Consider the following 20,762-nt stretch of genomic DNA (forward strand, 5'->3'; position numbering starts at 1 on the left):
TCTAAGCTTGCTCTCTCAGCCGAGCAATCCTGATGGCTGCAGACACCACAAAGCCCAGTCTTCATCACTTTTGAGGCCTCCTCACATGCCTGTTTCTTATTCTTTTCAGACACTCCTCTATTAAGGCTGCAGGCTCTTCCCTGGCCTCTCTCCCCTTTACTCGCCCTTCTCTGCACACCATAAACTTCTCCCTTTTGAGCTTGACCTGTGCTCACAGAGAAGGCAAAATCCTTCTTCTTCCTCCAGAGGACTCCAACAAACCCAGTCTGCTGCAGCCTGGAGGATGCAAACAGGCAATTGTCTTTGTGCTGCCCAGCCTCAGTCTTTTAGGCTATAATTACACAACTGCCAATTTTTATCAACTTTTTTTTGTGCAGGGAGGACATACTGAGATTTGGAGATGCCTCATATTGGCCAGTATGGCCAACCTTGTATGCTAAATCTATCTTTTGAACTCTTCTACTAGACTGATTCAGGTATCTCCTAGATCCACATCATGTAGGTAGAGTGTTGTCCCTTTTTTTTGTTTGTTTTACTAAGAAATGAATCTTTAACTGGCCTGTAAATACTAAGAAAAGAAAAACCAAATCCAGCGAATTTTTAAAAAAATTAATTCAAACTTATTCTGTGAGTCTTAAACCTTGGTTCCTGCTCTCTTTCCTTTGGATGATACCCCAGCCAGTAACAGCATTGCTCCCCAAGTTCAGTTGCTGCTGACCACTACCTGTGAGCACCCCGAGTACCCCAGGCACCAAGCGTGTCAATGCACACAGATGTGGGGGCTCCTTTCCAAAGAGGAAACCATGGGGGCACTCGGTATTTGCAGCCCCCGAAGCTGTGTGCTTATTTACAGCTCCCTGTATTTGGAGACTAGCAACACTAGATTCTGCATTCAGATAATAAATTTGCAAGGTAGATCTAATTATTTTCCACTAAAACACTGAACTAGAGTGAAATTAAAAGCTGGAAGAGCATGAGACATCCAGAAACAAGGGCAGTGCAAATAACTACTGCCATTGCCTTCTTACTTACCTAGATACAGAAGATTACCATACACAGTTTGTGGGAATGAAGAGAGAAACCTCACGTGTTTCAACTATGGCAACTGCACTGATCTCAGCGGCGAGTTGACATGTGTGTGCCTGCCTGGATTTGCTGGAGAACGGTGAGATGCTTTGCCCAGCAGATCATTGTGGAGCAATTCTTCCAAAAGCTGTTCCAGAAGGGTTGAGAGCATAACAGTCAGAGAGGTTTTGCCCTCCTGCAGAAATACAGACACAGCAGTTGCTTAAATTGAGCAGTTCTTTGCTTTAGTGACTCTGAGGGCCTAAAAGTATAGCTGGTTTACTTAGACAGAGGTCACAAATTAATGCAGCAAGATTCAATCCAGCATAGTACCATTAACTCCAATGCAAGTTATTATTTCTTAGACAGCATTGTACACTTCTATGTGCTGGCTTTTTGGATTCCCTGCCCAATTTGTATATGATAAGCAATGATGTTATCTTTCTAAAGGTGGGGACATATAAATATATATATCCTGATCATATATATAAGTCCGCCGCAATACACTGACACATGAATACGCAAAGCTGTTTCATTTTCACAAATACGTATTGTGAATATACAATCTATTCTCTCACAGGGATGGTATGAGATGACATACCTGGTAGCAATGTAGTTTGTGACTTTCTCACTGAATGCTGAACTGTGAAAACAGAATATATTTTAAAAAGAAGTTGAGAAATACTTTTTATATGTTATAGTTGAGTCTGAAACAGAAGGGGCCTTCCTCTCAGTTAATTTTTTATTTTATAGCATATTGTCACAATTCACACTTACCATTTGATCATGTTCTGCAAACAGCCCTGCAGCAAGGAGTCCTGACAGCCTTGGGGCATCAGGTGCCATAGAAATGTAGGAAGACATTGCCACAGTCATAATATAGGCTGAGTAGGTAAGGGTACCTTTTTGGATAGTGAGACAGGAAAAAAACATACATGCTTTTAGTCAAATTAATGTTACCTGAGAGTATAATATCCTAAAGTTCAACAGGAACAAGCTATGCTGGCTCTGCAAACACAAAGAATTTTTCAACAAAAAGTTTCATTCTCTCAAAAATTTATTAACCCACTGATTTTGTGAAAACAGTACAGTAAGCTATAAACAATAAATGAAATGAAAATTTCCACTCAGTCAATACACAGTGTAGCTATGATATGTCTGCATTGTACCATTTACTTCATCCAGTGGGTCTGTGTACCACCTCACACTATTTAAAAAAAGGGGAAAAAGATAAAATAAAATAAAATAAAATAAAATATAAAAAAGTAAAAACATATTGTCAGACATGTCCCTGTGTATATTTCTTGGTACTTCAAGACAGAAGGAAAATACTTTTTTCTTCTTCCTTCCCCTGCCAGGCAACTTGCTAACTACAGCTTTGGGAATGAGCCTTCCTTACATCCATCCCACTGGCTGGCAATAATCTCTATTTTATGGTTCCCACGTTTCTCATATTGTACCAAGTGCACTGAGCTTTAACAGACTATCACAGCAAGGCATTCTTCTGCAATGTCTAAAATTGACTATTTGTCCTCTTTTTCTCCACGTTGCCAATCCATAAACCAGTAGCACTTCTGTGCTTGCAGATCTTAGTATACCAAATAAGAAAATTTACTCCTTTTTTTCAGAACAAATACAAATATATGAGTTAATAAAGAAATCAAACCCCAAACCCTTTGTATATCTATCTATTAGATTAATAAAACAGGCATTTTCCTTTAAGACAATATTTCATGCCTCAGAAAGCTATTGATGCACAGTGCAGAGAAAATAGTATCTTTCTACATCAATCGACTTGGGATCATGAAAAAAGAAAAAAATAATAGGTGGAAAGGGAAATGTGAAAATAACACTCCTCATAAAAGGAGACACAATTGTCTCTTGAGAACAAATTTTTCATTGAATTCAAGCTGAGATTTTCAAAACTACCTAAGGGAGTTAGATTTTCAAGTGTTCCTGAAACTCAGTCGTATTCAGGTGCCGAATTCCCTGCAAGATTTTGAGGGTGTTTTTGATTTTGCATAGATAAGTTTATTATTACAGATAGATACAGAAGATACAATTAATACTTTAATTAAAGTATTTTATTGTATTAATTAAATTAATACTAATAAATAACTAAATTAAAATTAATTGTAAAGATACAATTAATACTTTAATTTAGTTCTAAAGCAATCTTACCGTGCCCAAGGCCTGTGTCCTGACTGGATAGGAGATTCTGCTGGGCATCCATTGGCATTTCAAACTGAGAAAAAAAAAACAAACAGGTGAGCATTCCCAGGGGCACTTAGCTGGGAAAATCACACATTTGTTTTACTTATGTCCAGGCAAGTAAGAAGGAAAATGTGCCCTTAGCTCCCAGGAACAATGAAAACGGATAAGCAAGCTGTCGGCAGGATGTGTGCTGGATCTAGCTCTAAAATCATACAAAAACTTTTATTTCACATTGTTAAGCACCATTAACCATGAAATACTTTGTACAGAGATGAAATTTCCGGCTTAACTATCTGTTTTGAAAATAATAGAGGAAGTCCAGGATTTGATGTGGCTAATCAGGTAGTTAATAAAATCATAAACACATGTGGAATTAGACTGCAGATTTCAGATCGAGCATCCCGCTCTCCCTCCCGCCAAAAGCTTCTGAATTAAAAATGTGCCTGTTCAATGCACTTTGTTTGTGATTTCAGTCACTCACTATTTGCAGTCTTTCCTCTAGGTGTGAAAAGGACATTGATGAGTGCAGCTCTGACCCATGTCTGAACGGGGGCCTCTGCCAGAACCTACTCAACAAGTTTCACTGCCTCTGCGACGTGAACTATGCCGGGGACCGCTGTGAGATAGATGTAAGCGACCTCTCCTTTTTTGTCTCATTACTGTTGTGGCAGAACCTCTTTCAGCTTCTCTCCTATCTTATTCTACGAATGGATGATGATCCAGCAGTTGAGTGGGGTGAACAGGAAGACTATTAGCAGTCTTCATACTTTTGTATTTTAATACAGCAGAAGATGCCTTGACCAAACAACTTAGCAAAGCAATACAAACATCAGTGTTTTAAAATACTGTTCTATATTTCTTTGAACAATTTTCTACGAATTGTGTTGGATCTGGTTTAGTTCTTTCTCTTAATTTTAGAACAAATCTAGCAGATCTTTAAAAGTGTTTCATTCCACCTCTACCAGAGCATCTCACCGCATACACACTGCCAGCGGGCAACAGTGAGACACACAAACAGGCAATACATATTAATGAGAACTACAAGATATGCTGATGATGGCATTCAAACCCTACTGCACTGAGTGGCAAAGACCCATTGCCTTCAATAAGGCTAATTTCAACCTTAAATCTTACAGATGGTCACTAACTTTGTATCACATAAGATGTTCATTGCTGTTTCTTTGGCAGTGTGGTCTCACACCTCTGAAATCATATACAACATTTTTAGATAATTAGATAATAGTTTGGATTAGCAATTGGCAACACACTGAGGAAAATCTTGCATCCATTTTAATTAGTGGCAACCCTGTGCTGACATCACTAATGCTGAACCACCACTCTGGTAGCCTGTACACCTCCAATGTCTTATACTTAGATAAAATACAGCCGTCTTAATGTTCATCATGATTCCTTTTTCAAGAAAGACCCAGTAAGTACATCAGAATTTAAAATAATATATTTGTTGTTTGTTCAAAGAATTCTGTCCCTTTGAGTAAATCTATATTATCCATCAATAGATATGAGTGTCATCAGACAAAAATATGGTGGTGTTTTTTCCCTTCTCAGGAAGCAATAAAGGTAGTTCAGTTGATTGGTTGTCCATGATTCTCTAAAGAATGAAAATAAGAGGCCTGAATATCAGAATATCAGGATTTTTAGCAAAAGATGTAATAGCAAAATATTTGTGCTGTTGCCTTTGAGAGCACAGACACAACTGAAATACATTGTTAAGTACAAAACAATAGTGAAAAGTGCGGGTGCTTTTTTCTGAATAATTTTTTAAGGCAAGAACTGTGCTAACATTTCTTTGGGCAGCCATTCATATTATATTTGTATAGATTCAGTATAGTCATTTAAATAGTGTCCTTGAGTGTTGATCCAAAAGAGTAAACATATATAAGATGGTGTTATTTGATGAAGTGATATGGCACGTAGCAGAGTTACAGGAAAGACTAACTAATATTATACAATGAACTTTTATGTCTGCAGAGATAAAAAGCTGGGACTGCAGAAGTCCTTGAGCCCACTGATTTTACAATTTCCCCAACTTTAAACCTGACCCTCTTTCCTCAGTCCTACCCAACTTGCTGTGGATTGGACTTGGAGTGTTCATTGAGAACAAATCTCACCTTTAATTCTACAGTTACACTAAGACACCATAAAATTTGTATAAGTGAGATGTTAAGATTCCTGTTTTGCCATGGCAGGATATCACAGAAGTCACTGCCTGGGAATCAAGATTCTACTTTTATTTCCCACCTTTCATAAATGTTCCAAACCCTGTTATTTTTCTGAATACCATTCAGCACATAATTGCAGCAACACTGGTGTTATTAAAGCGTCTACTCCTATTTTCAGGGAAAATAAAAAAAAAAAACTATACACATTTTTTTGCACATTTATGGAAAATACCATGATTCACCCCTGTGATATGTCATGTATTCCTGTCTCAAGCACCTCCCTTAGTATGAAAACTTAAGCACAATATATTTACTTCTGATCATTGTATTACACAAGGATAAAGTCTTTGCTGTTTTTATCATACCAGAAAAGTGACATGGGTAATTTTCTTCTTAATCTCTTATTTAAAAAAAAAAAAAATAATCATTCAGCTAAAATTTCCTTTCCTTTTTGTAAGCAAACAATAACCATAAGGTGGGAACGCATGTTCCAGTGCTGGGGATGAAAACAGTGTAGTAGCAGTGTCAGAAACAAAACTGTATTCTATAAAACGCAGGGCTTAGTCATCTTGATTACTGAGAACCACATGTAATATTATGAATTATATAACACAAAGACAACAAAACAAAATGAAATGGCATTTTTGATTGCTTTTTACATGAAAATACAGTTTTGAAAAATTTGGGCGTTTACTCCAAATAAAGTAATGTGATCAAACTTACAGTTTCAGAGGAAAATTATTTTTTTTAAAGAAATAAGTATTTCTGTGTGAAATGTTTTTGTCTTAAAATATCAAAGTAAAACAAAACAAAATGAAAACATTCACCTTGTTCTGAGTTAAAATGTCAAATTTTTTTTGTATGGAGAAATTTGAAGTAATAATGTATTTTGTTGGATATTTTATTCCAAACTGTAGTTTTCATTTCATCCTGGCTAAAAACGTTACTTAGTTCAGTATTACTGAAAATAATAATTTAAACACCATCACAAATAATTTGAAATTAAAAGTATCATATCATTTCAGAATGCAAATTAAAAGCAAAGAAATAAGAAATTTTGAAAGTTCTAATGGAAAAAACTGATACTACAAACCAGAGCTGTTCAAATAATTTTTTTTTAAATCAAAATTTAAAGAATCACAATAGCTTTGGGGGTTGTCTCACTGGGTTTAGTTCAGCTCCCACGTAAATAAGTCAGTCTTACGCACTTTATAGAATATGGATATACTATAATAAGAAAAAAAATCATCCTGATATTAATGTTGAAGAAAGCTAGAAGGCAGTATATATAATAAGAGTATGTCTGAAATGCTATAGCTATATGCATAATATGAAAATCAAAGTATGTATCTGTATAGAGATTCCAAAACACTTTTTCTGCAACACTAGACACTTGATATGAGTGTACACACAATATTAAATGCAGGTTTTACATGGATTTACAGGAATATGCACGTTATTCATCTAGAATATATAAGCAGAGCATCAGTTCACTCTTTCCTTTTCTAGAGTACACACCTGTAATTGAATTCTTTCCTTCCTCTAATGCCTTGTCATCATGAAACATCCCCAACTTCAGAAATGCTGCTCCTTTCCTCTTTGTACTTCTGTATTCTCAACTACATTGTGCATATGTACATAACTTTCCTACCTTTATACAAAAAAATAAACCTCTGCCTTTGTCTTTTTATGTCTGCTCCTCATTTTCTGCTAATGACTCTATTCATTTGCTTTAAGTGTGCCATGTTTTCTGAATGTTTGCGCTTGACACCACACAAAAACTAAGGTTGTGTCTTCCCTATGTCTTCTCCAGGGGCACCGACAGTGCAGGGTCAGGCAAGTGCTTCCCAAAAAAGTGGTTCACCCTCTCAACCCACTTCGGCTGCAGTAGTGTATTACCTGTCAAGGGTGATTTCTTCTGCTGGGCAGCTCTTGGTACCTTACAGAGCACAACTAAATAAACCAGCCCCCAGATCAACAATTCAGGCAAGAAAGGATTTTATCCCCATAGCTTAAAGTGACACTCATTACTTGGTTCCTCCTTATGTACTGTCAATACTTACGAATCTGTTGAGCATTACAAGGTCTCCATTACTATTTTGATGGCTCATCCCTTTCCATGAAGCTATCATACCCCATAGGCTGGACCTGTCCCATGCATAGGTCTTCCAACACACCAGTGGAGAACAGGCTTCATATTTCTAGCTTAAAAGGTAAAAAAAAAAAAAAAAAAAAAATCAAACCCAAACAGATTAATTAAAATAACATTATTGATTTTTTTATATTTTTTTTTGAAGAAATGCAGCTGTAGGCCATTTAAAGGCAAATGGCTATAGAAGCAAACAAGAAAAAAAAAGCTGGATAAATGTGACACTAAGCACTATGTTTTCTGTGAACACATCCAATCATTAAGATTTTTTTGGATTAGGAGTGTTGAAAAGGCCATTATTCATGTTTAAGTTTAAGATATAACAAGAATTTCATACATCTCCAGTGTTGCAATTTTATTGCAAATCCGTTGATATATGATTTTTATTCAGAACACAAGCTCCCAGATGAGTTCCCACAAAGAATAACAGTTGCTTCATTGACCATGCATAGATCCTACTTCTGACCCTTAAAACACAGACACTGACTGACCCTCCTCTGCTGATGCTCTAATACGATTTGGACTCTGCCAGCAGTATCCTATCACAATTTTAGCTACAAAGAGCCCATGTGTTTGTCAATTGGAAAATGTCCTTGATGTGGTGTGCTTATTTGAATTCTCTTACTCCCAGAACATGTACTTTTTAAGAAACTAGTAGTAGTCACATGCACCGAATAAATTGAGGAAACTAAAAATAGGGGGAAAAAAATCTGCTTCAAACTCACAGTGATGAAATCATGTTTCATTCTTTCATTGCAAATATTTTTCCTGGCCTAACACCCAGAAGTTCACCCAAGGGGGCACTTTACTTCCATATATTAACTTTTAGCACTTGAACTTACCTTTTCATTTCTTTGGTTACTAATTCTATCTAAAAAGAAAGAAACTTATGTTTGTAATGAAAAATTCTTCAAAATTTCTACTTCAAGAACCACAAACCCTGGTTCTAAGAACTATAGCCTAAAAAAAAAAGCCACAAAAAAATCCTTCAGCCAGTCTTCTTTCTGTGTTACTTAGATTACCATTATCTGAAATAGGTTTCCAGAGTGTAAAAAAAAATGCAGAGTTTGGTTGTTCATTTCACTTGTGTTTCAAGAGTTGCCCAGAGGCCCCATTAGGCTGAGGAGCACATCCTGCTAGTGCCATGTTCTGCTTGTGCTAGTAGAAGGCAGACATGTCCCTGCACCTGCTGGTGCACAGCTCAGTCTGTACTTTGAATGTGTTTCTTGAACATTATCATCAGCTGTCCCTTTGGGACAGCACTTCCTCACAAAGCACACCCCCTCCTATTGTACATGTGAATATACATGAAACTTGAAAGTGGTGGTGGATTACATGTCCCAGAATTAAAGTTCTGCTTAAGGTAGCTACTGCTATGTGCTCTGATGTGCACTGTTGTTGCTTTCATATGCTCTTCCAGCTGGTACCTTTCCATCCTCCTGGGCACAAGGACAAGCATCATGCACTGGAGGTTATGATTCACATTTAATGTCATTAAGAATACACTGATAATCATGTAAGATATGTTCAATATTGAATCTAAATTCAAGAAAACTCTCTCAGGCTTCCATAGCAGAGACACACAGAATTTTGATTGAATCTGCTCTACAGCAATTAGCTAATGTATTCATTAACTGCAAGGGTTATTAATATGAACGTAGCAAATGATACTTATTACAATAATTAATGCCTGGTGATTCATGAATAATGCATTCCATAGCTATTTACATATTCATACTTATGAGGCTATTAATGGATAATTATCATTCGACTAAAAGATGTGGACATCAGGAATTTAACAACTACAGCATTTTCTCCCAGTCTCACTGTGGCTTTACCTGTTTGTATCGCTCTTGTATAACTCTATCTTGCCCTTACACACAGAAACATAAACCATATTTTGTGTTCAAGTCCTGTAGAGCAATACAATGACAAGTATAGCCATACAGGTTAGTTTTCACACTGCACCAGCTCTGAGCCAATGCTCTCATCAGTTTATGTCCTGAGGTTGCATAACAATTTTGAAGATTTTTAGGATATTACTTGAAAAGAAAAAAACAATGTTTCACCTTCTCTTTCCAGCAGAAAACTTCTCAAATATTAGGAGGTGGAGGGCAAGAGCTGCATTAGCATTCTGCTTCTTCAAATGCAAAAGCAAAAACAAAAAACCCCAAACAAGAAATTTACACACTTGTAAGGGAAAGTATTTGGTGAAAGAACTTTGTTCTCCTTGTCATCAGTATAGATTAGTTCTTGTCCTGAACTTACACTCTTTCCTACTGCAGATGGTTAGGCCACTTCCATACTTCAGTGTTTGTTCATTTGTGAAAGAAGGGTAGCAATATTGTCAACACCTTAAATCTGAACAAACAATTCTGCCCTAGATGGCTGGTATTTGTGCTCCAACACACAGATTTCAGCCTCCATGGAATCAGATAAGTTGCTAGCCCTCTCAAACTTGGAGAAGACTTTAAGAGTCATAGAAGGGCAAAAAATACAACACAAAATATTTAAAAAATATTTTTCATATTCAAATATAATTATTTTAAGGCAATATACTAATTTTCTTTCTTAGCCCAATGTTGACAACACTAAGACAATAATATTCAGCTGCCAGCCTCAGGACTGTTGTAAAACGAAGAAGTAAAGCTGGGTGAGTGAATTGAAACTAAGAAGTACTACCACCCTGATTTCTAGACAAGCCACTCATCTACTGCTGCTCCACAGCACCAGCTGAGGAACTATGGGTGCCCCATGTCACTGAAAAGCTTATCCCAGCTGTTATAACCTGCAGAGAGTGAACTCTCTGCACACATATGGTCTCGCCATATGTGGAGGTCAGCTCCAAGTTCCCCCTGTATGGTGTGGCTGAACAACCTGTGTCTCCAGGCAGTAAGATCAGGTCAAGCCTTTGGGGAGCGTCAGATTGATGTCTTAGTAAGTGACTGCATTTGTATCTGCTGTGACTTTTGCCTTCTCCAGTGCTCCTGCAGCCTGTTGAGAAAGACTAATATGTACAGTAAAATATTTCAAAATTAAACCATTTTTCTGAAATTCCCTGTCATGCATAGCTAACTCCACTGTATATGAGGTCCTTGCCTTGCAATAAATATAACCTCATGAAATCAGAGATATGCAAAATCACTTGTTTATATGCTCTAAAATCATGCTGAAGCCAGCAGTACTTGAGGACCAAATGAGAGAAGGCCGAGGCCCTGCTCAAAACTGATGCTTTCAACCTCCAGCAACCACGGTCAGAACAGCCAGCCCATGACACATTCCTGCTGGCTTGCTTTCCCAAGCAGGGTGCAAGTCACAGGTTAGGAGAACTATCAACAAGCAGAAAGTGACTTTCACTTACCAGCTCTCCTGATGTGCCTAAGAGCTAGACAGGGAGCAGACTGCAGGAGAGAAATAAACAGTCTGGTCTATATAACCTACTTTCTGTAAGGCTGCTGCTGGAAGCATAAAAGGTATTCCTTGGTACCTCTGATTTATTCTCTGTTACCTTACTTTGAGAAAATCTTCATCATCTCAACTATTTGGAGAAAAGGACTCTACAGTACAGGTAAACTTATTGCAGTCTGATGATAGGTTATTGAAATAATATCATTTCATCGACTGAAGTAAGTTTTTACTATTTTTATTAGCCTAAGAGAGTCAGCGTAGCTGAACGGGGAAAAAGCTGGAATTTATTTGTTTTCACATCATTCACGTGGTTGTAGATCACCATCATGGCAGAATTGTTACTGTCAACGGTAGGAGTCAGAGAGAACCCAGCTTTACTCCTGTGCCAGGTCAAATGTGGGGTAAGAAAAAACATCTTTAGATTTTTAAAATGAGCAGCTCTGCTCTGGAAGTCATTGGAAATGTCACAATGCCATTTTTACAGTTGTTTTCAGAGCAGAACAGCCCTTAATATCCTTTGCTATTTTCTATTAGTCTGTATTCAAAACACAGGATTTAACTAAAACTTCTAAAAGGATATTGCAAGAAACACATTTAATATGTGTCATAACATAAGGTACAAAAACATTAGGATGCAAAGACAATAAGGTTATCTGATGTGTCTTAGCTGGGAAAGACAAGAAAGCTCCTCACAAGGCCAGCATTACTGCACGCATCAGTGAAAAGCAGTTGAATATTTAATGTGCATGGTAAATATAAAGCAGAAAAGGGAGCCCAGATGACATATGACAGCATAACACTCTGCAGTATAGGAATCAGCTCAAGTACAGTATTCACATAACACATTTAGTATTCAGACTAACACATTTTGTCTGTACACCATCCTTTATGTTGCAATGGCATTGTTTTCCTTTTTCTCACCTTCTGATGTTTTCCCTGTAGACTCACATTCACATCACATGGGCATTTACTTCAGTCATTGCTCACTTTATAACGCATTCATGCACTCCCTGCCTGCATTGTTCAGATACTAAATTTTAAATCTTTTTTCTTATCTGGTTCATGAGACTTAATGTTCTTTTCTCTTTTATCTATTTTTTCTTCTATCTTCAGATAATGCAGCAGGCTTAGCATTAGGGAATGTATTCTGAAAGTTGCTTTAGAACAATTAACTCACAAATATAAAAATAATATTCTGCTTTTACTTTTGGAATAAATACTTCTGTCTTCCAGTTATCTCTGTAAATAAAAACTCTAACTCTAATTGCATCCTAAGGACTATCCAAACACAAACAAACATTTCGATAATTCTGGAATTTCTGGCTATTGCTATCATCTAATGCCGAAACTTTGCATGTTTTCAATTACTTTGTTCCTTAAAATACAATTGATGAAAAAATTATTTTGCTGCAAATATAGGAAAGTCTTTTTTTTTTTTTTTTTTGTATTTTTGTGTCTGTTTTCCACTGAAAATGGAAATGAAGCTATGTTCAGTGGTAATTTTTTTAAACTTTGTTTCTAAAGATATGGATTTTTATCTAGAAAATAGCAAAACAGCAGTAATGCCCCAACAGCAGATGTTAATAACCTATAGGCTTCTACTTTTACACAGTAAAATGCTCTTTATTTGCTGGACAACTTGGCCAAACACTGAGTGAAAAGAGACCATAAATCTGTTTTAATTCCATAAATCCCGAATAGCTTAATTGACCAAAAGTTTCTAAAGAAAAGAAAATTCCTACCTCACTTTCAAGCTGAAAAATATAGTCTGGGCTTTCACTTGAGTACTTATGAAAAGAAAAAAAAAATGAACAGAAGATAAGGAGTTTATGATGGAAAAGATATCTTATACTGAGTGTGTTGCGGCAGCAATTTCTTGGGTTCCAAAATTTGTCCTTTCACTGAAATTGACAGAACTGAAACATGAGTATGAGGCTTTACATGGAATTTATTGCCAGATTAGGACTAAAGGAAGCTCATTCACCAACGTCACAATTAGAAGGACCAAAAGTTACCCACATCTTAAATACATATATATATTTTAAAGGATGCCAGATAAAGGGTAAATATGGAGATTTCACTGATACTACAGATTAAGCACTTCAGAATATGTGCCCACGTTTATTCAGTTGCCTGAAAGGGAGCTATGGTTCTCAATTCCAACCAGTACTTTATTTAGACAGTGATAGTGCTATAGCTCCTTAACACTACTGACATATCAGCTCAGCATAACAAATGCATCTTGTAGGCTAGTGTTAATGCCTTGGAAACTAATCATATGCGTAAGATTATTATCAAAAGTCCATGAAATTATGATGTTTCCAGATAAAACAAGGCTGGCACGTTAATCTCCCTACATATCTCTTGAGGAACTCTGTGAAGTACATTCTTGGCAGAGTATTTTTCAGTTCTTGTTAGGAAATTCCCTTCCTAATAACATCTGAAAAAAATTTGCACACTTTACTAGACATATAGAATATTTTTCCCCTAAAAAAAATAAGAATTCCTGTTCCTGAAGATGTGAAAAATGTTTTGGTTTCAAAAGATCAGGAACACTTATCTGTTTTGATACAGAGCTACTTAAATGAGAGGCAGAGCTTGTTACACAAATATCTCAGCTTTGTACTAAACTAACCGTGCAGCAAATACAACATTCCTTAAATTCATTTAAACAATAGTTGATAGAACAGATTATTCACTTTTCAAGAAGAATAAGAGCACTGAAATAAAATAAAAACAAGTGATACTGCTGTAATTCAGTGGAAAGGACAGGAGAATCAGCAGCTTTATAAATCTTTGTAATTATTTCACTTGAGCAGATTTTGTACCACTGCAGACAACTTTGGTTGTTGTTGGATCCTGCAAAGTGCTAGAGATTTTGGAAAATCTTAAGCACATAAATAGTTTGGGGTCTAATTATCTATTACTGAAATAAATGGAAATATTTCCATTTCTGTCTGGCGCAGCACTGGTAACACTCACACACTGCGCTCTTCCTTACCCCCAAGGGACAGCACCCTCTGTTCCCTCTTCTCCAAGCAGTAATCATTTGTGGGTGAAATCAAAGGTGCAGTTCCTTTCCTGATCATCCTGCAACAAGAATTTTTCCCCCCCGTTGACTTTTTTCCATTTAACCCCCTCCCCTAGAGAAGCACTTAGGCCTGATGCACCGACTGGTTGGGGTGTAACCGGCCTGGACCCAGAACCCTGAAATAACATATTTGACCTCAGGAAAGTTTTGAGTCTACAACTCCTAGGTCATGATCACTTTTTTCATCCTCTCCCAAAAACACTGATGAAAGAGGAAGCAGAAGTATTCATCCAGAAGAGAATGTCAACTTACGATACTTCTGCTAAAATTACATATAACTTGCTTGATTTCATGGTTACCTTACTGATCTTGAAATAAGTATAAAACTGAGAATATTTTAAGGAAGTGTGCAAGTATCAATCAGAGGAGTTACTCAGAGTAATAAAGAAGCATCTTGGAAATCACTGATTCAGTTATTAGTTGAATTAAATAGCTTATTTGTGGTATAAAAAGTAAAGACAGCAAACAAGCAAAGCATCAGGTCTGTGGGACTTCAGAATGGGATTTTGGCAGAGGATGAATGGTCTCCAAACACTGAAACACAATCACAGCCAGGTGCTTTGAAGAAATGGGTCATCGTTGGTTTGATGCAGTGACAGGTAATGAGAGTGATGGAGCCAAATCCTTTCAAAATTTGAGGCTATTTAAAATCAGACAAGACCCTTCAGCAGTCCTTAATCTGTAGCAGTTCAACGGGGTGTGCAGTTGAGCCCTCAGGCACCAGGACATTGGAGTGAGGACTGCGCTCAAGGGTATTTGCCTGAGAGGAGGGACTGACTGGCCAGCCTGGGAAAGAGAATCTGTCCTGGTGCTCAGACAATAAATAACAGGTGAGCTGATGTCAAAAAGGGAGTTTAGACTCCAAGCCCATAACGGGTTACACACTAATAATTTATTACCAGTGTAAATGCAATATTCTTGCAGATTAAACAATAGAGAACGCCATACTTTATTCCAAAATAGAAATTTCGTACAGTAAAAATGTCTGATTTCAACAGCTCCATAAAAGAATACCCAGCAGAATCAAGTTTGCTTGCTCAAGGCTTCATGCCTCAGTGTACTAGCAACTGTACAGACACCAGGCAAGTGACAGACTGCCGAAGATGGAGACTGGGTGGTAAATCCTAAACCAGACCTTGCTAATTTTCATTCTCAACAGGAATGTTAGAGCATGGGCAAGACTGCACTGCTCTGATATGACTACTAGGGACTGATCGCAAGCATTTCTGCAGGCAGCGATTAGGTGGTATGAAGAGATTAAATTCAATTACCAATTCCACCATGGATTGCCTAACTGATCTTAAGTTAATTGTGTCTCTATTTCATGCTTCAGTTTCCCTCTCTGATAAAAGGATATTGGCTTGCTTTAAAGTGGATCTTGAAATTGAAAGCTGCTATTTAAGAAATAAGGCAAGAAGCAATAAGGATGGAGCTGAGGAGAAAGAACTGCTTAGGCTGCCTCTTCAACACAGATCAACACTTGTATCTGAGGGAGGCAGAATCAAAAGGGGGGGGTTGTATCAGAAATAGCTTACACCTGCAAATGTAGGTGGATTTTGACCCGCCTTCATGCTCTGTAGAAAATGTTACTATCAGACTGTATTGAGGAGCCCACAGATGTAAATTAATAGTCTGGCTAGAAAGGGGGTTGAGTTGCATTCATAGTCAATACACCCTGCCCTGGAGGACAAGAGATAAATTCAGTGATCTGAGCCAGTAGATTTTTTTCCTGTCTCTAAGAAGTATGATCTTCAAGAAAATCTTCTGAAAGTGTAGGAAATCTTCTTGAAAGAAATTGTCAAGGCTGCCATTACTTCCTACAATGTTAGAGTAAATCTCTCTAATCTGAGGTACAATGTATTTTCTGTTAGTTATCCTTAGGTGGCAGTAAGGTAAAAGCATGGAGTAGAAAGTTAAGAAATCTCTAACACACTTTTAGAGACCTTTTTGTCATGTACTGTGCTGGCTATAGTACAGAAAGAGACTTCATAAACCATTTGTATCTTCAGCAGATATCCAAAAAGCAACTGTTAGAGTTGGCTTCATCCATATCACATTCAGACACAACCATTTTCAATGCCAGCAACATTATTACAATTACTAGATACTATATTAGGTGTGCAGTACTTGATCCAAGAATCCCTGAGGACAGAGGTAAGGTTCACAGGTAGAAACACACTCATATGTTCTTATCCAGAAGATTGAATGGAAGATCGAAACAACAAAAAAAAGCCACAAGAAAAAAATAACTCCACCAATAAAACAAGATTAAAACAGGGTTTTAAGGAGTAATTCTTGACATAGTAGTTTATAGATATTTTTTTTTCATTTATACTTTTCACATATGCAAATCATTCAAAGTCTTTCCTGAAGCTAAAACATAGTGATGTTTGTTGTCTCTAAACAACTTTCTACTTGAAAAAAAGCCAGTAGGATAAAAACATACTCAACATTTTTATCAAGGAATATAATTAGCTAAGTAACATGACAGTGTCATGTAGCGTGTTAAGGCAAGTATTATGTAGCCAATAAAGGTCTATCTTATACTATTAATATTTACAGTTGGAAGCAGGAGATGGCTGCAATCGAAGTGCTGCACCCAACAAAGGCTAGCTGTTGACTTGATACCTTGTTGTCTGACAGTGTGAAACAGTCAAATAGCTACTTACTTCATCACCACTTGACAGCATAATATTAATGCTAGGTAGCAACACATGGCTGTTTTGCAGGAGCTTAGCACCAAATAGGGAGAATAATTTCATGGAACAGTTTTGAGATTGTAGACTTAGCTTATTAGCAGAGAAGTACGGACGGAAAGTGTCTGGCAGCTACAGAATAAAACTGGAATCATCACTTTGTCTCTGCTATACCATACATTGCTGACCCACCTATTACCACCACCGGACAGAGCAATTCCTTATTCCCACAGAAAGCAGCAGGAGGCAAGAAGGACAGTTTCAGCACAGGTTGCATCAATTCTTACAGAGAATCAGTACCCAGTGCAGAATGACAGCCCCGCTTCACATCATCCCAGTCAGGGACCAGAGCCAACAGAAGGTGGATTCATCTGTATGTGACACTAGTCTTGGATGGATACTTAGTGCTGCTCTCAAAGATCTGATTACAGAAATAAAAGAACATCTACCACTAGCATCACTAATTAAGGAAGAGATCTTTAACCTCAACTGTTGTGTGATGGAAAACAGAGTTTTGAGCAACTAGTTCTGTGCCCACAACTCAGGTTGGGCAACTCCATTAAAGTTAATTGAAACTGATAATGCAGAATACAGGTGGATGATGCTCGGTGAAAACAATGTACATGGAAACGTATTAGGGAAGAGAAACAACCTGCAGATATTTACTTAGATAAGATTTGTGCTTCCAGATTGCAAATACCTCTACAAAATTTCTCTTTTATTTCCCCTAATACAGAAAAACTTGGAATCTAGAATGTGAGAGTGATAAAGAGAGAAAATATGTGCAAAATTCAGAAAATCAGAAGCTTGCGTTAGAAATGGTTTAGGTTCACCCTTGACATAACTGTTGACAGCCTACATAATCATTTCCTGCTCTGCTGTCTTACCCAAACACTGTCATTCCCATCAATCCCATCTTGAATGTTATAACATCATCCTTCACATGCTGGTCTGCTCAACACCTATGCAATCAATGAAGAAAGCAGTTTTGAAATTCATTCTTCTTTCTCATCACTATAACTATTTCAACTTATCTGCTAAATCTTTTCACTTCTTTTCCTCAGGAACTGTCCTGCCCTCATCTTCAGCACTGTAGCATCTTTTCCATTTCTTCTCCTGCTTTTGGGTTTAACCTACTGATCCCCTCCCACCCACTTTACTCTCCCAGGACAACGAGAGCAAAATTCATCAAAAGGCCACTACTGTGTGTGCTTCCAAATGCCTCTTCAGGAGTCATTCCTACCGTGCCAACTATAAGGATGCAATAAACTCAACCCAGCTGTATCAGCGCAATGACAGAAAGTTACTATTTTCAATGACAGTCTTTTGATTTTAAATATCATCCATTCCTTCCTGCAAGATGCTTGCCCAATAAGGCTTTTATCCATCACCAAGCTTTATTCGTACAGAATCTGCTGTCTCAAAACTGTAATGCAGTTATCCCCTATGGAGAAACACACCTGATACACTGTGCTGTTATCCATGTACCAAAATAATTCTGTACCATACCCCAAAGCATTTCCCAAACTGGAAAGGGATATTACATCCCAGAGACTGACACCTTTACTAAAACATTTGTCTAGTCTGCGATTTCGCAGCTATGGGACAAACTCCTCCTCAGCATGGTTTGCCTGGATTTGCACTATAGATTTTCCCTCTTATCCTTTCATATTGCAGCAGATGGTGAAGTTCCTACACAAGAGGCTGTCGATAGAATTTTAAAAGGCATCTCTTAACAACACATTGGAACTGCACATTTAATCTGTGCTGCACCACCAAGATGATCTTAAAAAAGGCTGGAGCACACTTACAAAATTAGCACTGGCAGTTGCTGCAGAAACGCTATCAAGGAGCCTTCTCAAAGCCCACAGCTTAAATGAGAGCTTACCTCCCAAACTGCCAGCCAAATCACTTCTCTGTGTACAACCAACACTCTGCTGTCTAAAAGAAAAGACATTTAATACTCTGTCCTGTGAGATACTGATCCAGCAAAATATCTGATGGAGATTTTAAGGGGTTACTCATGTACTTCTGGATTTTTGGGGTCCATAGCTGAACCCACGTAAACTACAGTGGCCAAAACAGAAATATTATTTGTTCTGCCTAAGACAGGCCATCCCAGGCATACTAAATATCACTGTTTTCATGGCTGGACCACTTCCATTAAACAATTAATATGTGAGACATCAATATTACAAGTAGTTAAATAAATTATAGTTACTGTATGCAGCCTGTTCTTTGAAGATTAATACCTAAAAGTAAGCTTCTGAGTTTGAAAAGCTACTGATCCAAAAGGCTAATATTGTAAATAGAAGCTGAATATTACAGCAAGTACCAGCATTGAGGGAGGGGTAATTTTTTTTTATTTACTCACATCACTGTTTCTGAGTGATCCAGGAATGGTTCCCCCGCAATGTGCGGATGAGGAGATCTGTGTATGCCAATCTGACTGGAAGATCAAGACTAATGTGAATAACACCCTTGTTTAAGCAAAGTCTGCTTTACAATTTAGTTACAACACTTTAGAGAGCTCCATCTCCAATCTCCAATTTCTTGCTCCACTATAATTAGAACAAACTTCCTTGTTAACTTCTGTGGTGTCACAACAGTGTGGCTTCACGTGTCAGGAGGGAGGCTGTCAGAATTTCTTAATAAGGAACTTTCCTTGCAAGCCCAGCTAAAATCCTAGACTTCAATCAATGTCTTCTTCATTTTCTCACAGGACATCAGAGATGTAATTCTTCCTTGACACTAAAGATTACATTTTTCTGGTCTATAACTGGTCAAACCAGGTGATCAATTTATCACTATAGCTGCTAACACTAATTCTCTCTATGTTTGTGCTTTTACTTCAAGAACTGTCAGACAACTAAAAGCTGACATTTTCCAGGAAAGAATTCATTCTAACTATCACTTTTCAACTAAGACAAACTATTCAAACTACATTTTAAAAAAAAAAACAAAAAAAACAAACGTGCACTAGATAGAGGTGGTAGTGAATGTAATTTCTTCAGAGACATTTTAAGAAAATATTCAGACAATAATATCTAACATTAAGATAGAGAAATAAAAAAAAAGATTACTTACAGACACTCTTCTTCAAGGTGAGTCACCTACATATATATATTATACTGTGGTTCTTCTGCACATATCATGAGTTCGGCATAAGTTCGGCAACGTCCATAGAAGTATGTACAGTCACCTAAGTTCGGCAACGTCCATAGAAGTATGTACAGGACTCGTTGTCCCACTCAGGCCTTCTAGCAGTGAGTCTGTCTTTTCCTGCAGATCAGGAAAACAACTTGGAGTCTGATGGTAGAAACAGCAATGACAATGATGAATATTCATGTTTATCTACAACTCTCTATGTAGTATATGTAGTGTAGCACCAGAGCCAGTATGTGGCAACTACAGGCCAGCCTGAAATGGAGCTATGGGCCTGCTGATCGCAAGGGGAAGCAGGCCTAGCATAGGCCAAGGTGATCTTCATCAGATATTCAAGGCTTCAAGTCTGAATCTGGTGCTCCTACAAACTGATCTTGTTCTTATTCATTAAGGAAGCAAAACTTGAGAGAAACCACACAGCTGTCGTTCTAGATCTGTTTTTTTTCCTCTTGCTTTCTGCTTCTCAATTTCAGACAATTCAAACACTTTTCCTACCAGATAATCCTGAAGCTTGTTAGGCACAAGGTTTAAAGTACAGCAGATATTACACCTTTCAGGACCTCCTTCAGATGCAAGAAGAATGGCTGTGCAATGTGACTGCAATAGAAAATGCACTTTTGAATCCCACAAGATAAACTGGAGAGTTGTAAGGTGTGCAGAAGAAAAAGGAGTTGGTGGCCTCACTGGTGATAAACGGTGGAAAATCAGCTAAGGTGCACTACAGGCACTAAGTGTCACAGGTACCAAAGTAGAAAGGCATAAAATATTGAAGTACCTGAATGATAACTGTGTGT

At 37.5% G+C, this 20,762-nt stretch overlaps 1 protein-coding gene across 2 annotated transcripts in view; it reads left to right on the plus strand.

Moving 5' to 3' along the window:
- Nucleotides 1-20,762, plus strand: part of CRB1 (crumbs family member 1, photoreceptor morphogenesis associated) — a 107,165-nt gene that overhangs the window by 79,702 nt on the left and 6,701 nt on the right. For both annotated transcript variants that reach the window (XM_014943297.1, XM_014943300.1), the window contains exons 10-11: nt 1,037-1,165; nt 3,782-3,908. In XM_014943297.1, the coding sequence (XP_014798783.1) occupies nt 1,037-1,165; nt 3,782-3,908 (256 nt within the window). The remainder of the gene's footprint in view (nt 1-1,036; nt 1,166-3,781; nt 3,909-20,762) is intronic.

The sequence above is a fragment of the Calidris pugnax genome, unplaced genomic scaffold, assembly GCF_001431845.1.
Source record: "Calidris pugnax isolate Ruff unplaced genomic scaffold, ASM143184v1 scaffold63, whole genome shotgun sequence".
NCBI lineage: Eukaryota > Metazoa > Chordata > Aves > Charadriiformes > Scolopacidae > Calidris > Calidris pugnax.